The following is a 13355-nucleotide window of genomic DNA, read 5'->3' as shown; positions in this document are numbered from 1 at the left end:
CATGGTCAAAGCGGTAAACCGGACAACAACATCATAATCATCCTCTTTCTTGAGGAATTCCTTCTTGAAGATGTCTTCAAATTGTGTCCAAGTTGTTGGCTTAGAATTGAGCTCCTTCCACCAAAGCAAAGCTTTGCCTGAGAAAAAACCTGCTGCTAACTGGATCTTTTTTTCATCATCATATGGATGAAACTGAAAATGGACCTGCCACTTATGTAGCCAAGTGTCCACGATCTCCTTGGTACGCTGCTTTTGCTCGCCCCCGAACAGTTCCGGAGTAATATTGGGGCCTAAAGCAGAGGCCAAGGTATCCATACCCGAAAGAGTAATAGGGTAGTGGTCAAGAGAGAGATGGAGTTCTGCAAAGCTTACATCTGGGCGGCGATTTGTGCCTGACGTTCCGAAGAAGAAGCTTCGAGAGCTACTTTGAACTCTTGGAAATCAGATTTTGACACATAATCGTCAAAAAGATCGGCATCGGTATCTTCCGTAGCCGGCAAGCCTTCGCGTTCGACAAGGGGCTCCAACTCCGATTCTTCGGTCCACATCTTGAAGAGGGCAAGCGGAGAGAAATTTCCATGTTTGCACAATAAAAGTGTGAGGTAACTTGAGAGCTTGAGAGCTTGAAAACTCGAGAGATGTGTGGCAAGAAGCCCACTTAAGGGGTTTATATAACCTTCCCCAAAAGCAACTTGAGCTTTTGCTTTTGTGTTTATATATATATATATATATATATATATATTACTTTCTTTTAAAAAAACACACCTTTAAACCTTACAGGGGGCTTTTAAACTCTTAGAAAAAGTTTAATCTAAAAAAAACCGAAACAGCCCAAATCGGTGTTTCAATGCTTTTCTGGTTTTTTTTTTCTCTTCCCTCCTTGATTTATCGCTGCCGGCGCCTGCGTTGCTGTCGTCGGTCACCTAGCTACCGTCCATGCTTTCTTGCCGGCGCCACTTCGTGCATGCGTGGCTGTCTGCGCCAGCCTGCTTGCGTAGGCCTAGCCACAAGTCGGCGTAGGCCTGGGTGCCTATCGGCCTGGCCTAGGCACCTGCCTGCGTAGGCGTAGGCCCCCTGCCTGCGTACGACTTCATGCGTGCGCCTACAACAGCCAGCAGTACACAACCAGCACGCGACCGCCCACGACCCACATCTCACGCTTTCTCTCTCTCGTTCAACCAAAAGCAAACTTGCTTTTTCTTTTTTTCTGTTTTCTCTCACAACTTGTTCATGCGACTGTACAAGCATCTTCAGCCTTCTTCTTGCAAAGCAAAACAACCCTACCATCTACCTACACCCTCATCACGGGTTTCTTTGATGAAAAAGCAACATACTATCTCAAAAAACAGCAACATGCATAAACAAAACAGCAAGCTTCTTGAACACATACCTTTCTTCGACCTCATCTTCTCTACCTACCGACTTGCTCGTTCACGAGGCACGCTCTGATACCACTATCAAAACCCCATCGCATCTCCTCGTAGAACGCTCCTGGTTCGAGACTCGAAACCTGCAAACAAACAAATAAACAAGAAGGGGGTGCAGGCCTAAACTCACCACCCAACCATGACAGCCGTGGGCAAGCCCACAATCTTGGCTGTCCCCACCGAGCCACGAGCTGAGCTAGCTAGGTTGACATACCGACCAATCTCTACCTCGCGACGTCCCATACCGCCACGAAGCTACCCTCGCGGGCCTCGAGATTGCTGTCAGCCTCGACTGCGTAAAGCAGGTGCACGTCTGCACTAGATCCAGGATCCAGACCATAGAGCTCTCACAAATCTCGCGAGATTCTATATGACTAATGACTAACCTTGGCCACCCTTTTATAGGCTCTTGGCCGGTCATCGAGCGTCCACACTTGGGCGCCCGCCCGTCCATACTTGGGTGCCCGCCCGTTAGTCTATCCCTAACTCAACTCGCCAATCAGCCTGCCTAGCTCCAAGCTTCCCCAAACCTCGAAGCTAGTCTTGTGTGCATGTAGCACACAGCAGATACACGCTGTGCACATGACACAAAGCCTGGTAGTTGGCACTTGGCTGGCCATCGAAAGTAGGCCAGCAGCTTGTTCCAAGTGTGACCTTCTTCAGGAGTCCCAACAACATGGCTTTGGGATTGCCCAAAGGGTTAGGAAGGATTCTCCGTATTTTCACTACGGATTGTGCCCCCTGCACACACACTTGGGGCACAATTGCTTGGGCCATTGAGGCTGAGGCCGCTATGGCCTATGAGGAGGATTTGGGGGGGGGGGGGGGGGAAGCCTCACCTTACAGCTCTCATTGTCGCCACATCTCCGCAGTCCTTGTTCTCGCCCCCACTTTTGATCATTGGACTCTCAGTTCCTACCACAGATGGGAGATTCGCAAAAGTATTGTTGCATGGCATATTTGGAGAGCTCAGTGTAGCAAGGCTATCGAGGACACCCTCACGTTGACAATGGAGTCCATGCGGAGCATCTAGCTCGATATCATTCATACCCTCCATGGACATTGGGGGGAGCTTCAAGGTGGCTCGGATGGCATGCAGAAGCGCCACCAGGCCTTCCTACAAACTTGGCAACATGGTCTTTTCTCCCTAAAGTGGTGGTGAGTCCACTTGGCATTATAGACCACCTATGTGGTTGTTCCCCCTCCCCCCGGTGGAATTGTATAAGGTAGCCTTCTCCTCCCAGAGCAGCCAGCCAGGGAAGAGCAGCACCCTGCCCCCATTTTTTAGTTTTCTTGATTATCGCTCCCCTTCATGGAGTAGAGTTTGTACTTAGCCAGCATGTTTATTTTGCTTGGTAACTAATAGAAGGATCTCTTTTCACGCCGGGGGGGGGAGGGGGGGAGGACAAATAGAGCATTTATGGTTATATGTAGGTGATGTTGGGTGATGTTGTCCACTCATGATGTCATATGCATATGCACTGGCTCACTTTCTCTATTTTTGGAAGCATAACTATCAGTCTATGTAGCTAGTAGATCTTACTGTCTTCTCATGCCAATGTGCACAATAGCAGTGCTTTTGATGTATTACCATGGTCTAATAGACCGTTGCAATCTTTTGTAAGACATTATGAAATCTTTCCCTCTTGACCAAGGTCAAGGAAGTCCATAGTAATTTGCAAGAAGTAGTTGGAAACCTCAAGAAGGAAGACTCAAATCACATCCGACTTTGTGGAGCACAAACACCACGAGTGTGCATCTTTCCAGCTTCGAGTGGAAGGACTACCCAAAGGGTGGTACAAAGAGGACGCAAGTTACCACCAATATTGGTACGACATACTTGCGGCTACACCAGCCACCTCATAAGATATCATTGCCATGAGCCACATCGAAAAATGAAGCAAAAGCCACACAAGGAAGACCGTCTTTGCATTCTTATGCAGTCAAAAAAGCTAAAGGGCATAAATCTATGAATGGCAGAGGTTACACCAACCCAGATGAAGCTGAAAGGAGCGAAAATGGCCAAGATGCGAGCAGCACGTTAGGAGGGCAAGTGATCAATATTTTGCAATGGCATAGCCATCATTTAGGAATTCAGTATCCCACAAAAGTTGAATCCTACCCGAAGCCATTACGGGTCGAACTTGTATCTGGTAATATTTGGCCTCACTAGTAAGGTAACAGTGCAACTTTTTTTCCCCTATTAGGAACATTGATTGTGAGAGACATCTTTGATTCTTAATGAAGGTGAACTACAGCTTGGGTTTGGCGAGATTAAGATTCACAAGGTCCTATCACCAAAAGACAGCTTTAAGCTTTGCATACTCTGGCATATCTTCTATTGCTGAAATCAACGCTTCAATTACTAATAAGGAAAGAGGAACGGGACGACAAGAACGTACGAAGTCTCTTGCAATCGAGCGTCTGCACAACCCTTGGAGACGATGATGATAGAAGAGTTGTGGCGGTTGATGATGGCGGCTTAGCACCACAGATGGAAAGCTTGCCATCATCACAGCTTCAAGTACTTGGACAGCCTTTGATCGAGGAGGTCATCGCATGTGGATATTCATAGATTATTATACAATAATCTTTGTTTTGTAAAAACGTTTTGAATGTAAGAAAAAGTCGGTGGGTTTGTGCATACAGTATGTATGTGTGTACGCTAGTGTGCAACTACATGTATGTGTAAGTGTGTGTGTTTGTATACACGTGTATGTATGTGTGTATGCTAGTGTGCAACTACATGTATGTGTAAGTGTGTGTTTGTATATAGTGCACGTGTGTGTATGTGTGACTCTCACATAAATGCACATGTTATGTGTGTGTGTCTTTTTCACATGCATTCTTTCTATGTACCTATCATATCCACAGACACAATGCTTTTCCACACACATGTGTACTCTCTCTCTCTTCTCGTATACACCCTCTCTTACACACATGTTATTATATATTATACTTATTTATTATATATCTTTATATTTTTGTATTATTTTATTTATTTAAATTTCCTTCTCTCAACATACCCCTACCCTTTCCTCAAGTGGTGGCCTCTACATCCCTTCCCCCCCTCTCTCTCTCTCTCTCTCTCTATGCCCCAACATGTTGCTCCACCCTCCCCCATCATACCCCCTCGTCTCTTTCCCTTACTCCAACAGTTGGCTCGCTTCTAACCGCCACATGTTCCCTCCCCTCCCAAAAACTTGTGCATAATAGATAGTATTGATAGATATATTATACACATATACATATATTATTATTATTATTTTATATATATACATATATATATAGATGTGTGTGTGTGTGTGTGTGTGTACACACACACATGTATAATTATATTTATATATATATAGAACATAGTCGCCTTCATGGAAATGATATATTTACATTTACAATTTGCACTCTTCATGTACTTCTCTTGAGCTTTTTGAATATCCAATTTTACTACCTTATGAATTTGGTCAAAGTCTCTAACAAAAGAATCAATAGCCTCAATAGAATGTGAAAGATGAATCGTTAGAGTCAACAAAGTCTTAGTCTAGGCAAATCAAGAATTGTACCATTTGATTCAAAATTAAAAGCAGTAAAAAAATCAAGTTTTGTTCCAAGATTATCAAACAAAGTGGTTCAAAAATCACTACAAAACTTTCTATCTATATCAGAAATAATGATCTTTGGTAAACCATGATGCACAAACACTTGTTTGATAAAAACATGTGCAGCTTGATAAGCAATCACTATCAGGACCTTTAAGACACTGCGAGAAGAAATCTATTTCTCAAACATAAAAATTAGAGCAAACCATAGACTTGGAACAAATTACAAGCATAGACCTTACATAAATAAAATAAAATAAACATGAGAGCTTGAAAATAAGAGAAAGATCAATGTCGACACAAGATTGGGTTTAATCTCCTTTGGATGAGTGTGTACCACTCATCCATATTTATATGTATTAAAGCTTGCTTTTCAAAAATATAACTCCAAAAATAAAGCTTAAGAGATTTTTGAGTTTTTGAAAACAAGCTCAAAAACTCAAAAATATAGCAAACTTGTACATTTTTTAGCGTACCAATTGTTCCAAAAATATAGTAAGTTAAGAATATCAAGTCTTAGGCCTACCAAAAGTATAAATACTAATTGGTATGTGAGGCCTTGGCCTTCCAAAAATATAAATGTCAAAAATATGTAACCATAATATGTGTTTACATGTCTTCCAAATATCTCATTATGGTCCAATAAATGCTCCACCCTTCCACAACTAAATATCTCATTATGGTCCAGTAAATGCTCCACCTCGCCAAAACTAACAAATAGTTTGCCACTCAATCATCGCCTGCATCAAAATAATCTTAACTATATCATACCAGCAAACACAACTGATTAAACACGTTAATCCTAGAAAATGATATAAATAAAAGGCACATCCTACAAATAAAATATCCCCGACATATACACCATATCTAAGTAATGATTGTATAGCATCCCCACTTAACCATAGAGGTTATGAAACTAACACTCCTGCTCTCTTACACACACATGCTCTCTCTCTCTCTTCTCACACACAATCGCCCACACATATAAAACTCTCTCTCTCTCTCTCTCTCTCTCTCTCTCTCTCTCACACACACACACACACACACATATAATTTTATTTTAATTTAGATTAGATTTTAGTGGGTGGGGATGCATGGTGAGGTGTGCTTACTCTCAAATAAATGCATCTTACATGTAATCTCTCTCTCTCTCTCTCTCTCTCTCTCTCTCTCTCAACTCTTTTCTGTACACCTAAAATCCTCGCCTCTAGCCTCAATTGTATTCACATTATATTTAGGCCATGTGCCACTATTGTATTGAAGCCCACCACAGCCATAAACCTTGTATATATGGGTAGAGATAGGAATCAGGCACCCACTTAAGTCGGGTGACCAACAAAGCCCTCTTGTGTATATATAACTTTTGATAATGTAAATGGGATAATTCTATCATTTCTCAAGTGCAAAGGTTTCTTCTTCTCCTATCTTCTTGCTTGTTGGATTGTAGTGTACATGCTTGTGTGTGTTGATGGTATGTATGAAGTGTGCATACTTACTTGCTTGAGTGCGAGAGTGATTAAGCATGATTGTAGAAGAGAGTGACTTAAGTTTTCTAGCTTAACTGTTGCCTTTAGGAAGGATTGCTTAGTTGATTAGTGAGTAGAGAGAGGGCTTAAACAAGAGGGATTAACATACCTCTTAGCTTCTTTAGCCTCTCCAAAGGGACTTCCATGATCCAAGACAAGTGGTATAACCACTAGTACTATGACTCCTTGCTAGAGAGGAAGAAGGTTCTTGAGTTGAACAAATGGCACCATTATCGAGGATCAAGCTAGTGTTAACCCATTTTAGGATTAACAAAGGTTGTCACACCCAATTATATGCCAAAGCATGAGTAATCTACTTCAAATGTCAAGGATGGATACACCAACCTTATATAAGTACAAATAAGCTATGAAGCAATGGTGTCCAAATCTCAAACTTGGATAGGTACCCACTCTAAAGGTCTAACTGATAATTAAAGTGTGTTATAGTGAGCTAGGATTTGTTCCCTAGTGTTGTAACGCATCAATGGATTATGAGATGAAGCAATGTATAAGAAATAAGCCATCTAGAAGCTTTGGGCACATGCCCAGCCACAATTGAAGTGTGTGAATACTTATGGCCATGTAGATGAGGCAATTTCTCTCATAATGCAAGAACATTGTGTAATAGAGCTTTCCCTCTTACTAAACCTCTCTCTAATCTTCTCTTTATAGTGAGTGTGTGTGTGAGTGATTTGAGGTGAGAGGAGGAAGTAGTGTTCGTATAGTGAGTGATTTGAGGTGCAAGGAGGGAGTAGTGCCCATGGTGCTACCCATGGCGGTGTTAAGCTTGGAGACCTCACGGGTAACAAACTCGGCCATTGGAAAGATCCTCCCATGACACGTTGTTGAGGTGAGTACCCTCTTCACTATCTCTTAGCCTTAACATTTTTGGCACCGTTGCTGGGGAGCAATCCCTTGGCTTTATCATTTGTCTTTCTCTAATCTACGATTTACCCATTGCTCACACTCTTGAATATTAGAGTGCCACGAATAAGAGTGCGATTTGATGGAGATTTATGTGAAAATTGTGTGCATTTTGCTTTCTTTTATGTGTTAACATAGAGCCTATATACTTAATTTTTGCATGATAACTAAGTTTTTGGTTGTAGTGGATTACATTAACATGTAAGCATTCATACTAGGTAGCTTAATCAACAAAAGAAAATCATAAAAAGTAAAACAAAACTCTTGACTTTTGCTAATTTTCACTATTATAGTGCTCTTTTGATTAGTAAAGCCAAGAGACAAAAATCATAAAAAAACTAGAGTTTAGAGGGCAGATGGGGTCCATTGAACACATATTCATGATCTTCATGCTTAGGAGACAATTTGGCCATCATGCAAAAACATCAAAAACTTTCCAAAAATTAAATTTCAAATTTTATGCAAAATCACGCTTTTGGGTAAAACCTACATAATCACGATCGTGATTTTCATCTCCAAGATTCCGGCCATGATTTTCGAGATTACAAGGCCAAAAATAGTGAACCTTATCTTATCTTGGTCGACATGATTTTGCAGTCAATAAAAATTGATGTGATTCTACAGTCATGGCATATGGACAAATCACGATGTACGAGCGTATGTCGTGATCAATATCACGGTGTACAGTCATAATTACGGTGTACAAGTAATGTGATTCTACAATCGCAAAAAAATTAACGTGATCATAGATCACAATGTACAACCATAATCACAGTGTATGAGCGATGTGATTTTACAGTCTCACGACAAAAAATCGACGTGATTTTATAGCCACAACGTATAGACAAATCACTGTGTACGAGTGGCGATGCAATTATGCAGTCATAATAAAAATCATGCCGTACGACCAAATCACGGTGTAAAAGCAAACCTGCAAAATTACAAATCTGAAAACTTAAACCTACAGAATCACGGTGCAAGTAAAATCTTCAATCTGATCTCATGAGGATGCAATCGACATTACGAAGGGGGGGATGTTAACCCATTTTAGGATTAACAAAATTTGCCACACCCAATTATATGCCAAAGCATGAGTAATCTATATCAAATGTTTAGGATAGACACACCAAACTCATATATAAATAAGCTATGAACCAATGATGTCCAAATTAATGGTGTTTCCCACTCTCCAAGAGCGTGTGATAGTGAGCTAGGATGTGCTTCCTAGTGTTGTAATGCATATGTGTATTATGAGATGAAACGATGTATAAGAAATAGGCCATCTAGAAGCTTTAGTCACCTGCCCAACCCATAGTTTAAGTGTGTGGACACTTATGGCCATGTAGATAAGGTAATTCTCTCATAATGCAAGAGCACTCTCCCATTGTGCAATTGAGCTTTCCCTCTTTCTAAACTTCTCTCTAAATTTTTCTCTAATGTATGCTAGTGAGTGTGTGTGAGTGATTTGAGGTGAGAGAAGGGAGTAGTGCCTATAGTGCAGTGCGACGGTGTGACAACGCTCGTGGGGGAAGACGAATGGTAAGCTATCCATGGTGGTGTTGAGCTTGGAGGCCTCAATGGTTATGAGCTCGGCCATCGAAAAGATCACCACGACACGTTGAGGTGAGTGGTTCTCTCTTTGCTATATCTCTTTCTAATTTTTCCACTCTATCTTGCCCTTGGCTAAAAATTGTTGGTTGATTCGATTGTTGGACCTGTGGTCGTGAAATGATTCACATCTTTGATCGTGATGATTTATATATCCGACTGCTGGATTCTGATTGTGATAATTCATATCTCTTCGTGTTGGGACTCCAATTGTAATGATTCACATTGATAACCTCAATTGAACTAATAACACTAATACACATGGGGGACAGAGAACTTTGAGAGTTGAGAGAGCTAAGATAATAAGGCCTCTAGCATATGGGAAGCACCACAAACATAGTTTGGATTTGTACCTTCGAAACAACCAAGAGGAGCATTGTTAGGGGTGCCAGCCTGCTGCTGCGGATTCATGGGACCATCCTATGCATAGGGACCTCCTAGAATGGAACCTAGATAGACCACCATGATGGCTCATGAGCCAACTATGAAACCAAGGGAAATTGGGTTTAGAACTCACATAATCCTAGAAATAAGATAAAAAATTGATGCCATTCTGACATTGGATGAGACCTACCAGGGGCAAGATAAGACCCTCTCTCATAGCCAAGTTATTTTCATAGGTTGATGGAATGGGAGACCCCTATAGGCACCTAGCTGCCTTCAAATAATTATGTATTGTAGAAAGGGTGACTAATACTCGGACCAAGATAGCTGCTTTTGACTAAACTCTAGAGAATAATGCTTTGCTCTAGTTCGAGTTATTAGAAGATTTCTAGTAGAGAGAGACCATGGAGATTTAGAGCTTGCATTCACAGTAGGATTCTCCAAGCATAGCTCAATAACCTAGCTATACCAATTCATGCAGCTTGAACATGAGAGATTGCATTATAACCATCTCAAGGTTTAGAGCTTGCATTCATAGCAGGATTCTTCAAGCATAGCTCAATAACCCAACTATAACAATTCAAGCAACTTGAGCACAAGACTATGAGAGACTGCATCAACCATCTCAAGAACTTAAAATAATAGGTGCTCCAGAGAGGAAAAACCAAGTTAAACAAAGCTTATTTTGTTGTTCTTAGAAGGCCTAAGAAGTAAGCAACATGTGCCCCATAGAGAAAAACCAAGCTAAATAAGGATGATTTTGTTACTCTTGGAAGGCCTAAGAAGTAAGGAACTATATGATATGTTATATGCCAAAAGGCATCGAATGCTAGCATAATGTTACTTGGATGCCATAGACTTTGATGATAATTTTATAGGCATCCCAACCATACATAGCCTACTAACGATCAAAATTAGTGAATAAGACATAACCCATATCAAATGCCAAGAGTCAAGGAAGGTTGAGGCACCCAAGAATGCAAAAGACATGGCAAATGTTATAATCAAAGAACTTGAAGGAGTTCTCAAGGCTTGGCTGAGAGAGTCGAGCAATTCTCATCTAGCTCCTAGACAACAATTGACGTGGTGTGTAGTTTATAAAAGTAACCATATGGTCCATGAATGCCTAGTCCTTAAAGAAAAAGCAAACCAGTGGTGTGGATATTGTACGTTGCTTAGATGCCATAGACTTTGATGATAAATTTACAGGCATACCAACGCCTACTATAATCAAAATTAATGAGACGAAGACATAACCCACTATATCAAATGCCAAGAGTCACAGAAGGTTGGGCACCCAAGAGTGCCAAAGACATAGCAAATGTTGCGATCAAAGGACTTGAAGGAGTTCTTGAGGATGGGCTGAGAGAGTCGAGCCATTCTCATCTAGCTCCTAGATGAGAATTGACGTGGTATGCAATTTGTAAAAACAACCATAGGGCCCATGAACGCCTAGTCCTCAAAGAAATAACAAAATAGTGGTGTGGATATTGTAGAAGATTTGGAAATCATGAGATAACCAATTGCTACCATGCTTAGATAATGATGAGGATGTCACGAGTGTGCTAGCATTGAGGCACCCCCACAACCATTAGCTTTGCCCGTGCCACATCCCAGTGGTGTAGACGCAGCTTACATAAACATAAACCAGATTATGGTTAGAAATCCTTATAAGGACATGGAGGTCCCACCTCTAGTGTTATCTCCTCAACCGACCTAGCCAGGAACTACTCCTATGAGAGCCAATTATTGATGAACCTCCTATCATGCTAGACTTTCATGTTAAATACCCGAACTCAATATGGGCAAACCCAGACACTTGATGCTTGACACACATTAGTTGACCACCCTAATGCGAATAGCATCTGAAGCTTATAGACCATGGGATATCAATTCACCAAGGCGACCTTTGCTAGCATGCTTTAGATTTCAAGGCCCTCATAGAGTGGTCAACTATTAGCTCACCACCTCTTATGGTGGATCACTTGATTAATGAACTGCCCTCTCAAGCCAATAACTCAAAATCTTTTGATGAGTACATTGTCGCCACCAGTAGAGCAGGGTTGTAAATTGTGAGTGTGTCATGTCTGGCATCATCCTCTAATGATGAAAAAGAAATATCATTGAACATGGTGACAAGAGCCCAAGCCGCTATACAATTGCAAGACTAGGCTTCCTTATCCACGGCCCATAACAAAGGGGAGGCATACGCAATGCCAAATGATTCTACATTTGAAGAACTTCCCAAATTTACGAGGCAAAGGCAACTAAGGAGAAAGATCCCGAGGACTTACCAAGCTACTTAGACATTGAGGATGTTCCAGATTCATCTACCCAAATCACCCTAGAAGAAGAGCGGGGAATGGGAAACCCTGACAAGCTAATCCTCACAGATAGAACATAGAGGAACTTAGAGGAACAAAGTCATGAGGTGGCAAAGGCAACTAAGGAGAAATACCTTAAGGACTTACCAAGATACTAAGACATTGCAGGGAATGGGAAACCCCGATGAGCTAATCCTCACAGAAAGAACAAAGAGGAACTTAGGAAGAAATCTTAGAGATCGTCACAAGCCCATAGGGATGAGAGATGCACGTAAATCAAGGATCCGATGGATGATCCAGGGTACATTAAGATTGAATATATTATGGAACCTTTGATTCAGATCACTTTGGACAAAGAACAAGGGACAAAAAGTAGTAATAGATCAATCCTAATGGATAGAAAGGATGAACTCTTTGAAATGGCCAAGAAGGCAATGGAAGGATATTACCAACCAAGACTGAAGTATGACAAATCCCTTCTTCCAAAGAAATTGCAAGAATACCCTAACCCTAGAGAGGAGATCGTAAGAAGTGGCATAACACATCTAGCTAGAAATAGAAGGAACTATTGGGCCAATCTCCTTGCTTCCACCAAAGACCCTAAAACAAAGACCATTAGAGTCGGTCTTAGAAGCATCCCATGAAGGAAGTGTCTCTAGTGAGGGATCAAGAAAAGATCTACCACTAAATAACCACTCAAGAGAAACATTGAAAACTCAACAAGCTTTGGAAAAATAAGAATCCGAGAAGGAAATCCATGATGAGCCATTGGATCCAGAACACAATGAGAGACTAAGAGCACTATCCTGATGGAGAAAATGATTCATGAGAGGAAGCTTGCACTCTGAGAATCGATGATGGGAGAAAATTCATAAAGAAACTTGTCCAATTGGACGTGGGTGTCAAAAAATTAAAAATGTAACTCCTTACAGACCATGCCTTTTTATGTCAGCGATTCCAATGATGATGAGTCAATGACCATAGCAAATGTTCCTTCAAAGGCCTAAACATAAGGAAGTAGCCTCAATTGACTATAAAAAGACCTCCAAGTTAGGATGGAGAAGACAAAAAAAGGTCTTATGAGAGGGAGGAATCAAGGACATTTCTCAAAGAGGCTAGTTCTGAGGAGGCTGATCAAGAAGAGGACTAGAGAGGGACAAATCAAGAAAGATTCTCACAAGAGGATAGTTTCGAGGAGACTGATCATCAAGAAGAGGACTTGAGACAAGTCCCCTCACATTAATTCAAGAACTACAAGATTGAAAATTGTAAGGTATGTACCCTAAGACCAAAAAGGGAGAGCCCACAAGAACTAGGTATATCCTATGATGGACTTGAGGATGGTAAACAAATTGATCTAACACAACTTGGAGAAGAACCTAAAAAGGTTTGGACCCCTCAACTGATTTGACCCCCCAAAGAGGAGACCAGACTTATAGAGTTACTCAAAGAATATAAAGATGTGTTTGCTTAGAATTACTCAAACCTAAATGGAGTCTCTCCGAAAGTTTTCCAACACACAATTCCACTCATGGATGGTGCCAATCAAACAAAGGCTATACACGT

The 13355-nt window shown here is 41.2% G+C and overlaps 1 protein-coding gene across 1 annotated transcript in view; it reads right to left on the bottom strand.

Annotated features, from left to right (window-relative positions):
• Positions 1-4008, bottom strand: part of LOC147642398 (uncharacterized) — an 82497-nt gene extending 78489 nt beyond the window's left edge. The window contains exon 1 of the mRNA XM_086806015.1: positions 3830-4008. Within this exon, the coding sequence (XP_086662141.1) occupies positions 3830-3940 (111 nt within the window). The 5' untranslated portion in view covers positions 3941-4008. The remainder of the gene's footprint in view (positions 1-3829) is intronic.
• Between the last annotated feature and the right edge of the window lie 9347 nt (positions 4009-13355).

The sequence above is a fragment of the Cibotium barometz genome, chromosome 1, assembly GCF_041138505.1.
Source record: "Cibotium barometz isolate CiBa-2024 chromosome 1, ASM4113850v1, whole genome shotgun sequence".
Taxonomy (NCBI): Eukaryota; Viridiplantae; Streptophyta; class Polypodiopsida; order Cyatheales; family Cibotiaceae; genus Cibotium; species Cibotium barometz.
Note: the sequence above shows the minus strand (reverse complement) of the source record. Positions and strands in the feature narration are given on the sequence as shown.